The sequence below is a fragment of the Phocoena phocoena genome, chromosome 18 (assembly GCF_963924675.1).
Source record: "Phocoena phocoena chromosome 18, mPhoPho1.1, whole genome shotgun sequence".
In the NCBI taxonomy this organism is placed as follows: Eukaryota; Metazoa; Chordata; class Mammalia; order Artiodactyla; family Phocoenidae; genus Phocoena; species Phocoena phocoena.
Window position 1 is genome coordinate 20721287 of NC_089236.1, and position 22879 is coordinate 20744165.

The window sequence follows — 22879 nt, forward strand, 5'->3', positions numbered from 1 at the left end:
CTGCCTCACTACACCATTGAGGGTAACGGGAGAAAAGGCTGGACAAGATCGTCTGAGTTTTTAGAGGTGTCTGGTATGAGGACTCATTGAAAACAAAGTGGACAGCCTGGAAGAAATGGACAAATTCTTAGAAAGGTATAACCTTCCAAGACTGAACCAGGAAGAAACACAAAATATGAACAGACCAATCACAAGTAATGAAATTGAAACTGTGATTCAAAATCTTCCAACAAACAAAAGTCCAGGACCAGATGGCTTCACAGGTGAATTCTATCAAACATTTAGAGAAGAGTTAACATCCATCCTTTTCAAACTCTTCCAAAAAATTGCAGAGGAAGGAACACTCCCAAACTCATCCTATGAGGCCACCGTCACCCTGATACCAAAACCAGACAAAGATACCACAAAAAAAGAAAAGTATAGACCAATATCACTGATGAATATAGATGCAGAAATCCTCAACAAAATACTAGGAAACAGAATCCAACAACACATTAAAAGGATCATACACCATGATCAAGTGGGATTTATCACAGGAATGCAAGGATTCTTCAATACATGCAAAACAATCAATGTGATACACCATATTAACAAATTGAAGAGTAAAAACCACATGAAAGGCTGCTCAACATCACTAATTATTACAGAAATGCAAACCTAAACTACAATGCGGTATCACCTCACACCAGTTAGAATGGGCATCATCAGAAAATCTACAAACAACAAATGCTAGAGAGGGTGTGGAGAAAAGGGAACCCTCTTGCACTGTTGGTGGAAATGTAAATTGATACAGCCACTATGGAGAACAGTATGGAGGTTCCTTAAAAAACTAAAAATAGAATTACCATACGATCCAGCATTCTCACTACTGGGCATATACCCAGAGAAAACCATAATTCAAAAAGAGACATGCACCCCACTGTTCATTGCAGCACTATTTACAATAGTCAGGTCATGGAAGCAACCTAGATGCCCATCGACAGACGAATGGATAAAGAAGTTGTGGTACATATATACAATGGAATATTACTCAGCCATAAGAAGGAACGAAACTGAGTCATTTGTTGAGATGTGGATGAATCTAGAGACTGTCATACAGAGTGAAGTCAGTCAGAAAGAGAAAAACAAATATCGTATATTAATGCATGTATGTGGAACCTAGAAAAATGGTACAGATGAACCGGTTTGCAGGGCAGAAGTTGAGACACAGATGTAGAGAACAAACGTATGGACACCAAGGAGGGAAACCCATGGTGGGGTGGGGATGGTGGTGTGCTGAATTGGGCGATTGGGATTGACATGTATACACTGATGTGTGTAAACTTGATGACTAATAAGAACCTGCAGTATAAACAAATAAACGAACGAAAAAAACAACTAATACTAAACTTTATTTGGGTTATTTGTATGGAAATATGTTAATATAAATGTTTCAGACATGAAATTTCTAAAAATCTTATATGTTCTGGTATAATGTTATAAGTCATAATTCTAGTTATTACTTTAAAATGTATATCTCAGAAATACCTAAATTTCCTAGTCAACTGCATTATTATGAACTTTCATCAATCTTTAACCGTGGTCATTTTTAAGTCTTTCGTCATTTACAGGCAGTTCTGGGTGTACTCTGATGCTTTCGCAAAAATGTTCCTATAAAAGGGTTTCATCTTCAAGGAATTCACGGAAACGACTCTGACAAGTACAGCTTTCTGGTAACTGACTATACCGCTGAACTGAATGAATAAGCGTTTTCAGAACTCTAATGGAAAACTGATGAATTCATAAAAGTGCTAACAAAAGATCAAGATGAAAAAAATTAATTACATGGGACTGAGTGAACTGATGAGAATCATTATAATTTTTGTGACTTTCTGTTTGAATAAAAAAAAAATCCCACAAGGACTCAGAGGCAAAAAATATACAAATCAATTTTCACTGCAAGTAAAGGAGCTGTTACAGTGGAGGATTCCTGGACTGAATGTCAATATTATGACATAGTACGAGTGTGTTTCGTGTTTGGTAATTGCAATCATTGTTGCTTTTGTTGTGGTCATCCAAAAAAAAAATTTATTCTTACAGTTGTCTCGTCTGTTGTTCAGCAACATTATCTGACACAGATAGGATTTAGAGAGAATAATCTTAGAAAATCAGTATGGTTGAAATCCTCAAGAAAAAGAATCCTGTGGGTCAATCCAAAAGAAAATCTTGATGGAATGTTTTTATCTTATGTAGAAAAACAACTTTGGAAAGAAAATAAAAGATTTTGCCAAAAAAATAAATAGAACCATACAGTATAAAAAAAAAAAAGAAAAGCAAACAAAGGGCACAACGAGGGTCCGATTAAAACTTTAGTTTTGCCAGCACTTTAGTATTGATGTAGAGAAGTTGCCTTACCCATTCTTGTACCTCATTTCATATCATTAGAGTTAGATCCAGTGAGTTAATATTAAAGTTAACTCATTCCTGCATGAGAAGTAGAGCTTCTGAAATGTATAGTGTTATCTAGCAAAGCATCATATTAAGAGATAATTCTAGTTTTAATAAGTTCCAGTTGTCTGAATATTTGTGGTTTCATACACTTTGAAGAGCATTAAAGGGCAATGGACCATATTTCAACAAAACTTTAGTTTTCTGATAAGAGTCTGTTTACAAATGACTGGAGATTCTCTAGAACTATTTGAATAGACTTTTAATACATTAAGGGGGTGATCCTCAATCTGAAGTCTGCAGAAGCCAAATAGTTATTATATATTTATCAATGACACCGTGTAGCTTAAATTCATTTTGTCTGAGCTGCAAGTACACCAACTAAGTGTGGGAAAGACGGTTAAACCAATCAGAAGTTCTCGTTGGCAGATGTAAATATCTTTGATGAACTGAAAATAGGAATATGATTTATTCCTTAATAAATGAACATTTTTCATGAGGTCTATGCAAGAAGATGATAAAAAGGAAACCTAATGGTTGAAAATAATTAAGATGAACTTAAATGATAAAACTGTAGAATCTACTGAATCTCTTTAAAAACAAGACAACCAACTATTCATCTGAAATGGTTCCGTTCTGTATAAAGATGGAAGGACTTGATTACTTAACTTCTGAGATTCCTTTTACTTGTGACGTTCTGATTTTGGTTCAGGCAAATACAAGTGATAATTTGCTGTTTTAAGTGTCTGTCTGAGGTTGAGTACTAAGGGTTTCAGTAAGATTCCCATCTCTTTTTCATATTATTATCCATGTCTACTTTGTGCCTGGAGAGGCTTTGACCCAGCCTTGAGACGTCCGTCCTTTTTCATTGCAGGAGAAGGATGACATCCAGAGGGCAGAATGCATGTTGCAGCAGGCGGAGAGGCTGGGCTGCCGGCAGTTTGTCACAGCTACAGATGTTGTCCGAGGGAACCCCAAGTTGAACTTGGCTTTTATTGCCAACCTCTTTAACAGATACCCTGCCCTGCACAAACCAGAGAACCAGGACATCGACTGGGGGGCCCTTGAAGGTAACTGGAAGTTGGTTGCTTAAATGTTCGGAAAAGCAGTCACAATTCTAATTCAAGGGCAATTCAAAATCACCTCCTAAGCAAACATAAGCCCCTCACATGGAAGATTTGCAAACAGGTCATCAATTCTCTGAGAATAAATAGATGAATCAAGTCAGTTACAGACAAACAGGAATAATCAAATACCATTATATCACATCCATTATACATAGGCTTCATCCATTATCAGAATTAAATGTTTTAGGGAAGACAATGCATTTAATTATCAGATGAAATAAATCCTGAGTTCCTAATTTATGTACTTAATGGACTGAGTGTTAGTTCCTAGAGGCAAGAAATTGCAGCCACTCATCATTTAAAAATGATATTTAACTTATGTTAAGAGATGCTTACTGAGATTTTTGTTTTGCTTCTTTGATTTGGATAATGGGGGCCACAAAATAATATTTTGAGGCAGAATCCATGACCGTTACATTTAGGAGGTTAAAGCCCTAAGACTGGACCAAAAAATCACACAGCTTTAGTCAAGTTCTAATAGGTGATAGTGCCAGAGATGTTTTTCTTTTTTTCGTCATGAATTGTCCCGATATTGAGACAGAAAATCAATACAAAAGTAATAATAAATGAATGTCACCAAAGAAAGAAAATCCAGATTTAAAGAATTGGTTGATCCTTTTCTGCAGCGCTTTACTCTAGCTGGAAGTGCAAAATCAATCTGTGTTCCAACGCTGCTGCATTTGTATGATTTGATAAACAGTGGTCAGGGGTCTGTGCATTCTGTTGACTACCAAATATGTACGTCAAGCCCTCTAATCACCCGTTTCTAGCTACCTCTAGATCATCCAGATCTGGGTCCATCACTATCGCTTGAAATTCAGCATATACAAGACAGAATTGATCATTTCCCCTTCCCGCATTGCCTCTGTACCCGCTGCCCCCATTCCATCTACTCTCCTTTAGAAATTCTCCATTTCCATTAATCATACCATTTTTTTCTTCAGTGACCAAAACTCTGGGTTCCACTTTGATATCTTCCTCTCCTTCACGCCAAAATCTCTTGAATCAACAAATACTAATAATTCTTCCCACAGAATGACCTTTAGATTGTTATTTTTCCTTTCGGCTCTTCCGGACTCTTATTAAATCATACACCAACTGTTTCACTAGGTCTTAGGGGCCTACTCCTCCATCCGTCAAGCACTGGAATGTGCCCACGTGCTGGTGTCAAACACTACCCCCTCCGTGTGTTTAATTTAAATGCATATTGCCTTTCAGTAATTCTAAACACTGCTGCCGAGCACATCACAGCGCAGCTTTCGTTATATCTCCGCCTTGCTCAAGAATTTATCATAGTAATAAAAAAAAGAACCCATAATGACTGTCATTGTCTAATATATCAACCAAAATCTGCTACCTGGCATCCGAAGATCCCTGATTCTGGTTCTAGCCACTAGACAGCCTTGTCTCTGTGGCCTATACAACACAGATCCCTGAAAAATCAGTTCCTAATGGTTTTAAGACAGACCTTGCCTATCGCTCCCTTTGTGTTCATATTTACACAATCTCCTACTTCCACTCCTTACTTATCCCCCCAGATCCTCTCCTCTTTCCTCTTTAGTATCCAGATTTTACTAACCCTCTAAGGTAAAGCTCAGATTGCACTCCCTCCAAATTTAGCCCATAAAATTCTCTCCTTTATCTCAACTCAAATATAAATATCTACCTCATATTTTAGCCCTCTAGCTTGCATGATCCCTCTTTGATGCCTAAAATACTTGTTTTTCCAGAAAGAATTTGTAAGCCTTTGAGGGACAGCCCTGAAGAGTTTCCCCACACAGGATCTTGCGCACCACTAATAGATGCTCTAGAGATACTCATTGAATTGAAATGGAAAAAAAAATTAACACAGAATAGCAATCCAAATCCATTAGGTTTTATTTTTCTACTTTCAGTGTTTATTACAGCTTCTTTAGTTAAACTTTGATCATAAAAAAAGGCATATTTTCTAGGAACGTGAAAGATAACTGGTCTTCATTCATTTAGGTGAGACAAGAGAAGAGCGGACATTTAGGAACTGGATGAACTCCTTGGGTGTAAGCCCTCGAGTCAATCATTTGTACAGGTAAGAATATTGGGAGACTCTTCCTTAATATGAGGTACCAAGACCTGGAAAGATCCCCAAGATTTCAAATACCACTGTGGTGTGCAATTCTCTTTACAAAGTGTGTGCACCTCGGGGAGAAGGGGGGAAATGCCACATTGAGCAGCAGATGTTAAGAAACTCACTTCCATACACCAACCTTGCTGTGTATTTAGTACAAAAATCATAACCCAGCAGCAAAAGGACAAATGGAATCCCTGTTGTAAACCCAAGATCTGCTCAGAAGCAGGCCAAACAGTAAATGTTCAGTTTGTGGCTGTATCTCCTATGCCATTTGTTAGAGCCGTATTTCTTTTTCTGGAGGCTGCGTGTTTCTGCTGAAGGGGCAAAGGTGGTCACACCTGGGGGAGACCCCAGTAAATTCCCTCCCTTTCTCTGAGTCGAGGTTTCTTCACCTCTAAAGATGGAGCTACTGATGCCACTGTTGCCAAGTTGCTGGGAATGTTCCTTGAGCTAATATAGAAGGAATTGCCTGGCCCGCTGCAGGAGCTTCATAAATGCTGAGTATCTGAGAATTCTTTTGTGTTTGTTTTTGTTCAGTGACTTATCAGATGCCCTGGTCATCTTCCAGCTCTATGAAAAGATTAAAGTCCCTGTTGATTGGAACAGAGTAAACAAACCACCATACCCCAAACTGGGGGGCAATATGAAGAAGGTAAACAATGACTTTTTTTTTTTTTTTTTTTGGTTGCGTTGGGTCTTCGTTGCCGCATGCGGGCTTTCTCTAGTTGCATCAAGTAGGGGCTACTCTTCATGGCGTTGTGCAGGCTTCTCATTGCAGTGGTTTCTCTTGTTGCGGAGCTCGGGCTTTAGGTGCACGGGCTTCAGTAGTTGTGGCACATGGGCTCAGTAGTTGTGGCTCACGGGCTTTAGAGCACAGGCTCAGTAGTTGTGGCACACGGGCTTAGTTGCTCCACAGCGTGTGGCATCTTCCCAGACCAGGGCTCAAACCCGTGTCCTCTGCATTGGCAGGTGGATTCTTAACCACTGCGCCACCAGGGAAATCCCAAACAATGACTCTTCTGATGTTCTGTTAGGCAGGTGAAGTCATAAGCCTGCAAGAGTACCTTGTGAATACTTTATCAGGAGGCCAAACTTAGATAACTGTTTATCCATGGATTAAATTAGAGTACTGCAATCAGAAACCTGAATGGTTTTATTAAAGTGAGTTCATTATTTCAGTTGATTACTTATTTATAATTCCATGTTGGATGTCTTTAAACTTTATGATGTAAAAATTCTAATTGAGATAATTCGAGCAAGCAGAGCTGCAGGGTTGCTTTTGCCCCAGCAAGATCATCATTCTAATTTTCTAAAGAATCGAAGCCTTGTAGTAACAGTTTGACTTGTACAAATAGTATGTCTAGTGTCAACGTAATGGGAACACATTGTTTTGTAAAAGCAGCCACGGGGTTGGCACGAACATTTCCCACCATTTCTCGTGCCTGTGACCCAATGATGCATGAGTCACAGCCACAGGAATACCTGTCCCACATGTCGGTCTACCGTGTGCGTGTAGGATGGAGAATTCAGATGTTCTGTGTCAATCTCTATGAGTTCAGCTATTTTAGGAACATTATAGACAGGTCACTTAGTATGGCTGTCTAGTTCTGTAGTGTGATATAGCCATGAAAATGTTCATCATCATAATTCATTTTGGTTTTGCACTTAAAGTACACTATGAATATGTTTTTGGTGGGAGTGAGGGGTTCGATTTAAGGAAAGACAGAAAATCATTTGACTAACTTAGAATCCTGGAATTGCAGAACCAGGCGAGGCTTGAGAGATCAATCAATCTCACCTTATTGTTTCATTTCGTGTCTTTATTATCTTATTTTCTCGGGTATTTATCATCATCGAGATGCTGACGTTAGATTGTTTCCCTTCCCGCTCATTAACAGCTTGAGAACTGTAACTATGCAGTGGAACTGGGGAAGAATCAAGCGAAATTTTCCCTGGTGGGCATTGGGGGACAAGATCTCAATGAAGGAAACCGCACTCTGACATTGGCCTTGGTTTGGCAGTTAATGAGAAGGTAAATGCAACCCGGGGGAATGACATTTTATTGAATGTATTCTTCATCTAGAAAAATACTTGCAAATTTCAGAGTTGTGATTTAATTTGATAAAACTATATTTTAAGCTAAACTTAAAACCAAAGGAATGTTGGCAGAGCAGTCCTGCTTTATTTTTTTCTTCCGTTTAGTTCTGACAGTTCTGTTTCAGGTACTTTGAAACTCTGTTATTAGGTTCGTCAGTGTTTTAGATTGTTATGTTCTCTTAATGAATCACCCTTTTCCATTATGGAGTGACCCTGTTTATGCCTGGTAATATTCTTTTCTCTAAAACCTATTTTTCCTGATATTAATACAGCCAGTCCTGCTTCTTCTTGATTAGTTTAGCGTGGCACATCTTTTTTCCATCCTTTAACTTTTAACTGATTTGTGTAAATACAGTCACTTATCTTTTAAAGGGGCTTTCAGAATAAGGGGGGAAATATGCTATATTTCCCTACATATCTGTCATTTCAGGTTCTCTTCTTCCCATGGTGTAGATCCAGATTTCAATCTCATATCATTTGCCTTCTACTTGAAATATTTCTAGCAGTGTGCATCTGTTGGCGAGGAATTATTTCAGCTTCTGTCTGTCTGAGAAAATCTTTATTATATTTTCATTTTTGAAAGGTATTTTATCTGAGTGTACAATTCTAGGTTGATAGTTTTTTCTTTCTCTATTTTGAAGATGTGTTCACTCTCTTCTAGCTTGCATCATTTCCAATGATAAATCTGTTGTCATTCCTGTCTTTGTTCCTCTGTATGTAATATGTCTTTTTTCCTCTGGCTTCTTTTAAGATTTTCTCTTTATCACTCATTTTAAGTAATTTGGTTATGATGTGCTTTGGTATTTCTTGTGCTTGAGGTTTCTTGAGCTTATTGAATCTGTGGGCTTACAGTTTTCACCAAATTTGGAAAAATCTTGGCCTCTATTTCTTCAAATATGACTCCTGTACCCACCCTCTAGTTTTTTGGGAACTCCAGGTACACATTTATTTGGTCATCTGAAGTTGTCCCAAAATTCACTGATGCTCAAATCATCTTTTTCCTTTATATTTCATTTTTTCCTCTCTCTCTTTCATTTGGGATCATTTCTATTGCCTTGTCTTAAATTCACCACTCCCTTCTTCTACAATGTCTACCATTAATTCCATTTGGTGTATACTTTTTTTATCTCCGACGTAATAGTTTTCGTGTATAGAAATTTGATGTGGGTCTTTTTGACATCTCCTCTACGTCTTTCCTTAACACGCTTGAACATATAGAATATAATTGTAATAGCTGTTATTTCTGGGTCTGTTTCTATTAACTGATTTTTGTCTTCATTATGGGTGATACTTTTCTGCTTCTGGGCATGCCTACTGATTTTTCATAGTATGTGAGGCACTGTGAATTTTACCTTGCTGTGTGCTAGATATTTCTGTATTCCTTTAAATATTCTTGAATTTTGTCCTGGGATGCAGTTAAGTTACTTAAGCACAATTTGATCCTTTGGGGGCTTACTTAAAATCTTAATTAATCTCGAGCTAATTTTGTCTCTCAATACTGAGATAATCTCTTCTGAGTACTTTACTTGATGCTCCATATATCATGAGATTTTTCCACTCTGCCTGGTAGGGACCAAATTTATGCCAGCCCCTGTGTGAACTCCAAGGATTGTTCTGCCCATTCATTTCTGAAAGTTCTTTTCCCAGCCTCTGGTAATTTCCTCACATGAATGCTCCAAGTAGCACTCAGCTGAACCCTTGAGGCAAACCCTCTGAAGATCTCGGGAGCTTTCTTTCTAGACGACTGTCCTCTCCAGGCAGCTCTCTTCTCTCTGCTATTCTGCCCCACACATTCTAGCGCCCTGGCTTCCTTGAGTTCTCAACCCTGTCCGCCTGGCTCAGGGTCACTGTCATGCTCTGTTTGAGTTCTCTCTCCCTGCACTGCAGCCTGGAAACTCTCCATGCAATAATCTGGGACAATCTTAGGGTTTATCACATTTGTTTCCCTTCTCTCGGGGACCACTGCTTTCTGCTTCCTGTTGGCCAGTGTCTGAACAACATCGTTTCATAGTTTTTCATTGTGCTTTATGTGTTTAAGGCAGAAAGGTAGACTGGTCCCTGTTATTCCATCATGACCAAAAGCAGAATTTCCTGCTACTTCCTTAACAGAGAACTTCAGATACCTTTTAGAGTCAAACATAAAATCGATTAATGTGAGAGCTATGTGGCCATATTATTTAAGCAATAGTAGAATATAATAAGATATACAAATAGAAAATAAATGGTGAGAAAAGTAAACAATTTTGGGTACAAAAGCACGAGCCTGGGAAGAATTCTAGACAGCAAATCTGTAAGCATGAACAGGTTTACTTTTCCATGCTTTGCTCTTTCCCCCTTTACTGATAGCTCTGACCAGGCAGAAGTCTTCCGCTCCTTAATTAGAACCTATGTGAGTGTAACTTAATTCACTTTTCTACCTGGAAGGAAGCCCGAGAAACCATATGTCACATTACATTATGTCTAACAAGGTAACGGCAGAGACGAGGGTTTGTCCCTGAGCACTGTCGCTTTACTCCCAGGCCACTGTCTGCAGATCCTAATATTTATAATGGTCCTTGGAGTAATCATGTCAGTGTCTCCAGGTGATGTAGGGTGATCAGAAATGATCGTAATCAATTTAACTACCTGATTTACATTTGCTTTATCAAGTATGATGCCCCGTTACTCTTTTCTCAACTGGGATCTGTTTAATGATTGAAGGCAGATGTCATAAGGCTTCTCTGGCACAGAAAACTCCAGAGCTAAAGAAACTTCAGCCTCTATTTCACTGCATGTATCTAGAACATCACTGAAAGTTCCTAAGTGCTGTTCTCACCGGTGTATTTGTAGAAACGATTTCTGAACTACTCTCTATTTTCTTTCACATGTGTTTTTAATTCTTAACAGACTGGCTTTTGGTACTGATTGCTTTAAAAACCAAAGCAAAAGTCTTTTTAGTTGCAACAGTTAAATTGACTCATGGGTTTGAAGATGAAATTATCTTTGATATTTTCTATTTTAGTGACTTTAAAAGAAAAATCAGGGGGGCTTCCCTGGTGGCGCAGTGGTTGAGAGTCTGCCTGTGGATGCAGGGGAGGCGGGTTCGTGTCCCGGTCCGGGAAGATCCCACACGCCGCGGAGCGGCTGGGCCCGTGAGCCATGGCCGCTGAGCCTGCGCGTCCGGAGCCTGTGCTCCGCAACGGGAGAGGCCACAACAGTGAGAGGCCCGCGTACCGCAAAAAAAAAAAAAAAAATGAAAAGAAAACTCAGGCCAACTCTATTCTATTTTGAATTTCATAATATCTGAAAATCACTTTGTAATATGATCTTCGTTCTGGAAGTTTTATAAAAATGTGACCCAACATCATAGTTTAAGGCTAGTATATATATGGTAAGGGCTAGTTTGCTGCTGTGTCTCTACCTGGTAAATAAGTCATATTTCTCATGTGTCTTTACTATATAAGAATTGTGCCTATAAGAAAATGGACAGAGAAATACATTACTGTGAAAGGTGATGAAATGACTGATAATGATGTAAATGCCACCAGAAGGATATTTTTTTTTCTCTGTATGCCACACATGAACAGATCTAATAAATTTAGAGCCAGTTCTAGCTGGAATTTGTTTCATTGGGTTTCACAGATGTGCTAATTTGGTCATTTATCTGGACAATAAATGGCATGTCATTTTTCCCTCTAAAAACAAATGAAAGCTTAAGCCTCCCTTTCCCCTTCAGTAGCCTGGAAGTCGTTCTCAGATTGGAAAGGTGGCAAATTGCACGCACGTGTCTAAGTTTGGAGACAAAAGCCTGAGGCAAGCAGGCTGCCAGCAGACAGACACAATAGTTAGACTCCAACAGATGAATCAAGAGGCTGAGGCAGGCCAAGGAGGAAATTCTCCCCAGATCAAACAGGCTGTGGATGGTGAATTGGGGATAGGTCCCTGAAAAACAAAACACTGAGGTATGTCCCTCTGGGTCACATGTTAAATAAATAACACAAGTGTCTGATGGCAGGAAATCACACAAGTCATGATCACAGCTTCTCCAGCCCCGCACCCCACCCATCGTCTGCTGCTGGATGAGGCCCTGGCTTAAGCTGGAGCTCACGGGGCCATTTCATTTTGACAGAGGGCTTCTCGGCACCGCGTGGTGTGCAAACACCAGAGATACTGGGATCTTGTCTGCAGGGTTCCATTTAATAATAGCACAGTCCCCCCAAAACATGTTTCATGATAAGGAATGATTATCTCCCAAGGAAAATCCTAGGAAGACACAAGCCAAATTGATTTTTGTTTTCAATTTTGAATCTACATTTGGTGCTTCATGGACTTTCTAGACCAGAGTCTCCAACCTAAATTTTTACCTTTCTTCCCTTTGTTTTTCTGATGTCCTTACAAGCAGGTGTCTGATTCCTTTTAAACCTCCACATCTCCCTGGAGGTGGCAGAAGGACAACTTGTGCTCCCTAGTACTGTGTACCACCATGAGGGACTATTCTCAGACCGCTGGATGCAGTCAGCTGCCTCCAGGATGTTCTGTGTCTAAGTTTCCCTGTCCCTTTGTGGCCTTTTATATTTGCATGAATAGACTTTTGTATAAAGGTGAGCTTCTCGTCTGCACCATTTTCTTCCCTCACTCAAGGAGTGGCTTGAAAGCACTGCTCCTGTCCACTGGAGAGAGTCAACAAAGCAGCCTGGGCCTCCTGGCAAAGGGAAGTGAGAGTTTGGTCCTGAGATGAGTGAGGCTGCTGGAAGATTAAACCTAGTCTGTTTCTCAGGTTATTTATGGACGTGACCTGATGAAACAAACGCTAACCCACCATCTCTTAATGAGTGGACTAGGCAGAAATTCTTACATGGTATAGTAAATGCTGGTAACTTAATGCACATGCTGTTAGGAAACAAGCCGGTTATGACATAAATGATATGATCAAACCTCAGGCCTTTTTCCAAACTAGTAATATTTTGAAAATCTAACTGGAACTTATCCCATTTGTACTCATTATTCCTTAGCACTTTGGTCCCATCTCTGGGCCCAGACTAAGCATTTCCCATCTTGACTTTCTCCTTGCTTTTCCTGGGAGAAAATCATTCTGTTCGTTTCATCTACTACTCTACTCTTTCATTTGCTAGATGCCCAGTATGTACTGGGCACTCTGCTAACCCGTGAAAGCACTGAGATGAATATGGTCTATGGACTCTGTCCAAGGGCACAAGGTAGGCAGAGAGACATGCACATCAACTCCATGAAAAGCTCTGGGAAACAGGTTGGAAGCAAGTGTAGCAATAATGATTAATATACTGCATGGGTCAGAAAAATGATGCTTGAACTGGGACTTGTTCTCAGGATTAGAAATTCACTAGAGAGGAAGGACATCCAAGGCAGAGCACGCATCTGAGTCATGGAAGCAGGAGGCAGGAGGACGCATGGTGCGGTCGGTGAGCTGCTGATGGTCCTGTGCAGAGGGGAGAGCGTGAGTGTGTGTGACCATAAAGCCTCGAAGAAGGAGGGGAAGGAGGAAATGAGAGAGGCACTGACAAGGGACACTCAGGTCAAATTGCAAAAGGACTCGTGTGCCATTCTAAGGAATTTGATCTGTGTTCTTTGGGCCTCGGAGAGTCACTTTAAATGACATGACCGGAACAGTAGTTTAGAAAAGGCAGAATGAAGAGGAGCCAGCTGATGTGAGGGAGTCTGGGGAGGTGTCATTGAGAGGACTTGGATGCCGGATTGGTCCACACGATTTTACTGTTTTGATAAAGAAAAGTTGCAGAAACCCTCTTCCTCCCCATCGACAATGATAGGAAAGTGCTTTCACCTGAAGGAAGCAGGGCATTGCTCCTGTTTCCAAGATTACACTCGGAAACCATTGTGGAAGAACTGTGTTTAGTGCAGAAGCCGTAACTGGAGGAAGATATCCGATGGATTATGTAATGAGCAAAACCCTGGGCACCCGAGTGGAGGGTGACCTCATTTAGGGAGGCCCTCAAGACAGGACTCAATGGCACAATACTTGAGTTTCATTTTGGACAACACACACTGAAATTCTAGTCTTTCGTGGGTAATTTGACTCTCCCCCCTTACAAGACTGAACCGTGAGGCCAGCAAACCTGCCCACCTGCCCTACTGCTTGGCTCTCTCCCTCTGTTTACTCTTTGAGAGAGATTACCTTGGGGAATGGTGAGTCTTCTCTGCTCTATGGAATTTTTTTTTTTTTTTTTTTGCGGTACGCGGGCCTCTCACTGCTGTGGCCTCTCCCGTTGCGGAGCACAGGCTCCGGACGCGCAGGCTCAGCGGCCATGGCTCACGGGCCCAGCCGCTCCGCAGCATATGGGATCTTCCCGGACCGGGGCACGAACCCGTGTCCCCTGCATCCACAGGCGGACTCTCAACCACTGCGCCACCAGGGAAGCCCTGCTCCATGGAATTTTAAGAGCTTGAAGCATCTTCTTAATGTTTCCCCTGCAAAACCCACTTCTCATAACAGTATGTATCTAAGACAATTCTTACCCTCAAACTAGAGACTAACTAGAGATTACTGTGTATTCCCAATATTTCTACTTCTGTGATACACAGAGGAAACTCTTTTATATTTTTTCTTTATTATGTTGGCTGCCTGGGCTGATTTACAATGTTGTGTTAATTACTGCTGTACAGCAAAGTGACTCTGTTATAAATATATATACGTTCTTTTTCATATTCTTTTCCATTATGGTTTATCACAGGATATTGACTATGGTTCCCTGTGCTATACAGTAGGACCTTGTTGTTTATCCATTCTATTATAATAGTTTGCATCTCCTAACCCCAAACTCCCAATCCATCCCTCGGCCACCCTCTAACCCCTTTGGCAACCACAAGTCTGTTCTCTATGTCTGAGAGTCTGTTTCTGTTTCATAGATACATTCATTTGTGTCATATTTTAGTTTCCACATATAAGTGATATCATATGATATTTGTCTTTCTCTGTCTGACTTACTTCACTTGGTATGATAATCTCTAAGTCCATCCATGTCGCTGCAAATGGCATTATTTCATTCTTTTTATGGCTGAGTAATATTCCATTGTATATATGCCACATCTTCTTTATCCATTCATCTGTCGATGGACATTTAGGTTGTTTCCATGTCTTGACTAATGTGAATAGTGCTGCTATGAACATTGGGGTACATGTAGCTTTTTGAACTATAGTTTTTTCCGGATGTAAGTGCTTGGGCTTTTCTAACGTTGAATTGTTCCTTGATTTTCATAGTTCCTTTAAGAAAAGCATCACTGGTTCAAATCCTTTATTTCATTTTCCTTTCCCTGCTTCTCTTCTGCTTTCTCTCTACAATGACAGTGGTATTCGTTCTGCATCTGACTCTAAGTATAAAGTTCTATTTTGTTATTCTAAAAGGAACTAATGTCATTACATATTCTTTTTTCCTCAGATGTAATGGTGTTCAGGCCATCTTCTGTGACAGGAAAAAGGAAACTTTTCTATGCTGGCGACTCTCTGTGAATAGTGAATTCTTTTTTAAAACATTTTTATTGGAGTATAGTTGATTTAAAATGTTGTCTTACTTTCTGCTGTACAGCAAAGTGAATCACTTATACACATACATACATCCACTCTTTTTTAGATTATTTTCCCATATAGGTCATTACAGAGTATTGATAAAGTTCTCTGTGCTATACAATAGTGAATTATTTAGCAACTTTTCTCCAGAAATCATTCTTGATTTTGTTCAGGTACACACTGAATATTCTTGAAGAACTTGGAGGTGGGCAGAAGGTCAACGATGACACTATTGTCAACTGGGTGAATGAAACACTGAAGGAAGCGGAGAAAAGTTCATCCATCTCTAGTTTCAAGGTAACGTGCGTGTCTCCTGCTCGCGGCCACATGAGCATATGCTTATCTTTATTGCTTCCACTCTGTTTTCAAGAGTGACCTTCAGTGTGAGGTCTTTGAGGCTCCCCCTCCCGTTTTGATTTTGCTTGAATGACCCATTATTGTTTTTTTTTTAATTAATTTACTTATTTTTGCTGTGTTGGGTCTTCTTTTATGTGCGTGGGCTTTCTCCTAATCGCGGCAAGTGGGGGGTCTCTCCTCATCGCGGTGCGCGGGCCTCTCACTATCGAGGCCTCTCTTGTTGCGGAGCACGGGCTCCAGACGCACAGGCTCAGTAATTGTGGCTCACGGGGCTAGTTGCTCCGCAGCATGTGGGATCTTCCCAGACCAGGGCTCGAACCCGTGTCCCCTGCATTGGCAGGCAGATTCTCAACCACTGCGCCACCAGGGAAGCCTCCATTATTGTTTTGACGTTCATAGGCCATTTCATTGACAGATTTCTTGTCGTTTTCTCCCATAATAATTAATTTTAAAAACCCGATCATTTTTTACACGGGATTTTAGATGTTGTTCTTCCAAAGTAATATAAAATATAATGTTTTTTAAATGTGCATAGCTCCATGGTTCAGATTGTTAACATAATGAGGGTGAAATGTAAAATGCTAAGAGATCTCCCATGGGATGTCTTTTTTTCTGAGAAAAAAGCAGTTGTTTACTTGTATCCAAATCCCATTTTTATTAATAATAGCATGACATTTTATTACATTTCTTCATTCATGTTTTATACATTAGCTGGATCCTTCCTCAAGGGCCCTGTGCACTTGATCGACAGTATAATGTCTGCGTCATATCTTAACTACATTTTCCTGGCTTAAAGGTCAGGATGGCTGAGAGGGACCCCCTTCAGAGTTATATTAACAGGGCGGGTGAGGCAGTTCATCATGCTATCAATCCTCTCCCTCAAAATCAAGAGAAAAAAATGAAAATCTCTCCCCTCCCAGAAAGGGCAGAAGGTATATCTGTAGGCTGGGCTCTACCAGGAGTGCCCAGTCCCTGTGAGCTCAGCACAGGAAGCGGCCAGCTCTGTCCTCCCTCTGCTTACCATCCGTTTGGTCTGGAGGTCGAAGTGGAGGCTGGTGACAGATGTGAGCAAGTCCTTCCAGAGGATTTGGAAAGGCGGTGGCGAACAGTACAGCAGAGCGGTGCTCCCACGATGGAGCGCGGTCTCAGTACTAGGGGCTCCTTGTTGGTGACAGGGGGGCTCCTCATTTCCTCTTCACAGACATGATGAAGACAGCTTCACCATTTTCCTGATGTTTTTCTCTTTTTGGCTGCTTTGGGCGGCATGCGGGATCTTAGTTCCCTGACCTGGGATCCCACCCGCGGCCCCTGCAGTGGGAGCGTGGAGTCTTAACCACTGAAGCACCAGGGAAGTCCCACCATTTTCCTGATTTTATAGTGAGGAAACTGGGGGCTCATTGAACTCCTGAGGTTACAGCTACAGGTGGTGTCCATCAGGGAGGGAAAGCACCTTTCACCTGCGAGGTGAGGTTATAGAGTGGAGGGTATCTATAGGTCACTTGACCATGGCTATGAAGTGAATAGCCCCGGGCATGCGTCTCTCTGTACAACAGCTGCCACCTTACCGGAATGCATCCCATTTCCTTACCCAGCAGCTTCCGGGGTGATCCTGTGGGGATTCACTCTTGGGAATGTTTGGCAATTTTTTGCTTCTTGTGATGCTCTGGGCTAATTTTCTCCTGTCTTCCCGCTGAGTCATTGCGGAATTGATTAGGTCAAAAGGACCACAAAAGGAAAATGTCAGATTAGCCCCCACCCTGCTTTTAAGTGAAACCCTTCAAAAACCGAGCACAGCGCACCCCGATTAACCATTGCAGAAACAGTCCTGGGCCCTCCTCACCTATGAACACTGCCAGCTGCTGGCCATCTCGCTGCCTGTCAGCCCACCAAGACTGTGGGGAGGAAGCGGGAAAGAAGGTGAAACTCAAATCTCTGCGTTTTGTTTCCGTTGTGCTTCTTTACCAAAAAGTTCTATGGAGACAGAAGCTCAGGCTAATGGTGGAAATTAGATTACGATTATATGTATATTGATCTTAATTTTGTGGTAGTTCTTACATAACCCAGAAGTAAATAAAAATGGACCCGTTCTATCTTTTAAAATAGTATGCTACCTCTACAGAGGGCCAGTGCTGGAGACCTAGCATCTTGCAGGGGTCCTGTGTCTTGTTTCTTTGTTAGAATTGGTTCTGATTTGGACCCGCAAGGTATGAGGTGTTTGAACTTGACTATGCTCAGATGGTGACAGACAGTTGCCTCGACATGTCTGTACTCACAGGTGCAGAGTTTTGTGCATTTACACCTTAAAAACATTCACAGGGAGTTCCCTGGTGGCACAGTGGTTAAGAATCCGCCTGCCAACACAGGGGACACAGGTTCGATCCCTGGTCTGGGAAGTTCCCACATGCCGCGGAACAGCTAAGCCCGTGAGCCACAACTACTGAGCCTGCGCTCTAGAGCCCGTGAGCCACAACTACTGAGCCCGTGAGCCACAACTACTGAGCCTGCGTGCCTGGAGCCTGTGCTCCGCAACAAGAGAAGCCACCACAACGAGAAGCCAGCGCACCGCAACGAAGGGTAGCCCCCGCTCGCTGCAACTAGAGAAAGCCCGCGCAACAGCAGTGAAGACCCAACGCCACCAAAAAAATAAATAAATAATGTTCCTTTTTAAAAAAAATCAGGTAGAACCTTTAAAAAAAAAAAGCATTCACAGCTTTGCGTGTGTCCATCAAACTGTTTACAGACGCCAAAGAAAGAGCCCAAGATTTTAAGTCAGAATACCTGGGTTCAGATCCCAGCCCCACCACTTATTAGCAAGCCACTTAACCTCAGAAACTCCCTTTGCTTGCTGTAAATTAAGATTAGATGCCTCCATCCAAGGCTTGTGGCAATAAGTGAGATAACCTCTAAAAAGTGCTGAGCAAACTGTGAGATACCAATGGATATTAGTTGCAGTCATTGCATTTGATCACATAATTGCTGTCACTGTCTACCTGGACCTATGGACCCTTTTCTTTCCCTAAGGTCCCCAGGAAAGGAGCATTCACTGAATCTCATCCAACTGAGCCCGCATCACTCTCCCTGCCTGTCACCTCTGGGATGTCCCCTGAAAATGAATCGGGGTTCCTCTTAATGTCTTTAGTCTCTCTTTTCTGATGGTTTCTTTTTCAAATCATCCCTTCCTCTACTAATAACCAGTACTTGAATGAAACATACTATATATCAACCTCTCTGCTTTTCTCTAGTTGCTCTAACTTCCTTCCATTCACTATTTGGGACTGACTCCCTGCCTGTTGGCAGACAATGGATTTCCTCCACTTAGTGAACCACCAGGAGGCTACTAGTGACGCCCCTACAGAAATGACCACTGGTTTGAAACACCATGTGCGACACTGTGGCATTTCCCACACCAGGATGTATATATTTGTATTTAAGAGGAAAGCACCACTCACTTTCCTTGAGCCAAATAGAAGTAACTTGGGAGCATATTGTTAAAACCCATGCTTTCTCTCTATGCAGGACCCAAAGATTAGTACAAGTCTGCCCGTCCTGGATCTCATTGATGCCATTCAACCAGGTTCCATTAACTATGACCTCCTGAAGACAGAAAACCTGAACGATGAAGAGAAACTCAACAATGCAAAGTACGTAAATAAACGTGGGGTCGGGGAGGAAAGGATGAGCCGGCATCTGGGGAGCTGTGAACTCCAGTGCCTGTGCCTTCGTGCAAACACTTCTAGGTTCACTGTTGATGCTTTTTCTTCTCATGACGTACTGTGTGCCATCATCATTATTTTCAATACTGGGCAATAGCAGTCTAAGGCTCCAGGTGTTAGAGGGAACGAGACAAAAACGATTGATAACAATTGAAACAATTGAAATTGAAAACAGTTGACTTCTGATTGATAAGCAAGCCTGTAATTTCATAAAACCAGTTTCCTAATCATAATCTATGGGAGGCTTCCTGAATAGAGTTTGTACACGGTGCGTGCAAATATAAACATTCTATTTGTGAATATCTGTGGATGTGCCTGGGCAGGGGTGGGGTTCAAGACCAGAGTCTTCACCAGCTTAAGAGCAATTGCCGTTTGCTATACTTGTAGAATGAGGGCCAGCAGAGTCCAAATTTGGTCTGTTGTCAGCTTTTATACATCAGGTTTTATTTACATAGTTTCTATAGCTCTTTCCCGGATACAATAGCAGAGTTGAAATAGTTGTGACAAAGCCCGCAGAGTCTGAAATATTTGCTATCTGGTCTTTATGGAAAGCTTGCCTTCCTAGAGAGGTGCCTTTCTACCCTAGAGAGGTGCCTTTCTACCCTAGAGAGGCGCCTTTCTACCCTAGAGAGGTGCCTTTCTACCCTAGAGAGGCGCCTTTCTACCCTAGAGAGGTGCCTTTCTACCCTAGAGAGGCGCCTTTCTACCCTAGAGAGGTGCCTTTCTACCCTAGAGAGGTGCCTTTCTACCCTAGAGAGGCGCCTTTCTACCCTAGAGAGGTGCCTTTCTACCCTAGAGTGGTGCCTTTCTCAGAGCTGGCTGTATCATTTCCTAGGTCTGTCATAACAAAATACCACAAACGAGGTGACTTCAAACAACAGAAATTTCTTCTCTCACTGTTGTGGAGGCTAGAAGTCCAAGATCAAGGTGTCGGCAGGGTTGGTTCCTCCTGAGGGCTTGGAGGGAGGATCTGTCCCACACCTCCCTCATCCTTGGGCTTATAGATGCACCACTCCAGTCTCCAACCCTGTCTTCACGTGGCCTTCCCTGTGTCTCTGTGACTTCACATAACTGTCTTCTCTGTGTGTGTGTGCGTCTGTGTCTCTTCTCCCTCTCTTTTATAAGGACATCAGTCATACTGGATTAGGGCTCCAACCTACCCCAGCATGACCTCATCTGAACTAGCTATACCTTAAATAACACTTTTTCCAAATAACATCACCATCTGAGGTACCAGGGGTTAGGTCTTCTGCATACGTTTGAGGGGGGGCAGTATTCAACCCATAACACAAGTCCAGGGTTAACGAATGACTAGTGCCCAGCAGCCCTGCTATGTATCTAATCCCAGCAGCGCCCTTCTCTCTGTGCCCAGTTTGGGAAAGTGGGGACGTGCGTTCCTGATATGCTGATGTCTAGCACAATCTAATGGAGAGAAGAGAAATAATTCAACAGCAGTTACAGTAGAGTGTGAGGGATGGTACGGAAGGAGGACCCCGGGGTGCTGTGGAGGGGACAGGAAGCTCTACCAAATAACATCTAAGCTGGGACGGATTGAAAGGACAAGTAAGAAGGAGCTGGACAGGTGAAAGAGCTAGGAAGACTATTGCAGCAGAGGGAAGAACATGGATGAAGACGCAGAAGTTAAAAAAAAAAAAAAAAAGACCTTGAACCTATAGATGTTCAAGAGGGATGTGATTAGGTTTAAGGAACTCACCCAAGGTTTTACAATTATCAAGTGGTTCAACTGAAATTCAAAGTCTGACTTGAGAGCCCGGGCTCCTAAGCACTGTCCTGTAAGGGCAAGATACAAAATTACTAAGAAAAATGGGTAAAAGGAATTATACAGAATCCTAAAGGCGGCTATGGTGGCAGGATTGTGCATGGTTTGTTTGGTGTCTGAAGCTCTATTTTCTAACTTTCTAATAATTTTTCCTCTATTTTATAATGGAAAAATTAATTTTATTTCATTAATAATTAATATAGAGGAAGTGATTGAGAGACGGACAAGGAGAAAAAATGGGGATGCTCTGGTCCCATGCTCTTAAATTAATTTGATCAATAAAGTAAGAGTAAAGTCATTTCAGGAGAGCAAAGGGAGTAATGGGGCTTTGGGTGGAATGGAGAATCTCTGGAGTAGCCACTGCAAGAAGTTACTAGATAATGAATGAGGAGAAGAAAAGAACTGCCAGGTAATAGTGTGGGCTCATTTGAAACTAGACTACAGCTAATAAAAATTACCTTCATATAACTATAAACAGAGCAAAAATATTCTGCTACAGCTATGGTAATCTTATGCGAAAAATGTGTAATATAAAACTCTGGTTAGGGGCTTCCCTGGTGGCGCAGTGGTTGAGAGTCCGCCTGCCGATGCAGGGGACATGGGTTCGTGCCCCGGTCCGGGAAGATCCCACATGCCGCGGAGCGGCTGGGCCCGTGAGCCATGGCCGCTAAGCCTGGCGTCCGGAGCCTGTGCTCCGCAACGGGAGAGGCCACACAGTGAGAGGCCCGCGTACCGCAAAAAAACAAAAACAAAAACAATAAAACCTCTGGTTATTCTACTATTATAGTATCATAAATAAATACACATACATGTAGGCGAGGATTAGAATGGAACAAGGAAGAAAGGACTTGACGGGTAAGGTCGAGGTATTACAGGTGCATTTCCCCTTTTTTCTGCCTTGTAAAAATGTTTCTGTGGTTGAAATGGTGTCTGCAGACCTTCCCTAGCACACACTCTTGTTCAGTTCTATGACATTTTCTGCACTGTACAGCCCAAGCGAATAAGCATGTTGTAGGCACCAAAAGTGGTGCTAGTTAGGAAGCTCTCTAAGGACAAATCATAAATTTGGTCATTATCACGAGGCTGGACAGCAAGTTTGGCGGAGTCAGGAGCTTTGTCAGGCCAGCATTTGCCCTCGAGTCTCGGGAGGAACCCAGTGATTGGCTCCAGCCATACCAGGAATGAGCTCTGTCTAGCAGATAGTTTATAGTGCAGAGTAGAGAGTATATAGTATAGATTATACAGAATGACTATAACTATGATCCTCAGGGGTCCGCTTCATACTTGCTTAGGCTCCCCTCATTCCCCCTCTTTTCTCTTTTAGGTATGCCATCTCTATGGCCCGCAAAATTGGAGCACGAGTATATGCCCTTCCAGAAGACTTGGTGGAAGTGAACCCCAAGATGGTCATGACAGTGTTTGCTTGCCTCATGGGGAAAGGAATGAAGAGGGTATAAGGCCCAGCGGGCAGGACTGGAGGCGCACATGCGTTTCTGACTGCTCAGCACTGGGTGCTCCCAGGAAACACAGGGACAAGTCAAACCATTCCAAAGTTTTCAACTTGGTGACGTTATACAAGGTTCCAAAAAACATGTGTATCTGTTCAGCCAAGTAGCCTTCGTGTATTTAACAAAAAGTGCTTTATTCTTTGCAAGAGACCCAGTCTCTTACAAAATTTTTTTTTTATGATTGAATTGATTGCTTTGAAAATCTAGAGACAAAAAAAACTTATTT

At 41.8% G+C, this 22879-nt stretch overlaps 1 protein-coding gene across 1 annotated transcript in view; it reads left to right on the plus strand.

The window, feature by feature from the left end:
* Nucleotides 1–22879, plus strand: part of LCP1 (lymphocyte cytosolic protein 1) — a 54748-nt gene extending 31869 nt beyond the window's left edge. Inside the window, exons 11-17 of the mRNA XM_065896199.1 lie at nucleotides 3302–3497; nucleotides 5541–5619; nucleotides 6199–6313; nucleotides 7560–7693; nucleotides 15469–15592; nucleotides 19169–19293; nucleotides 22470–22879. Coding sequence (XP_065752271.1) covers nucleotides 3302–3497; nucleotides 5541–5619; nucleotides 6199–6313; nucleotides 7560–7693; nucleotides 15469–15592; nucleotides 19169–19293; nucleotides 22470–22602 — 906 coding nt within the window. The 3' untranslated portion in view covers nucleotides 22603–22879. The remainder of the gene's footprint in view (nucleotides 1–3301; nucleotides 3498–5540; nucleotides 5620–6198; nucleotides 6314–7559; nucleotides 7694–15468; nucleotides 15593–19168; nucleotides 19294–22469) is intronic.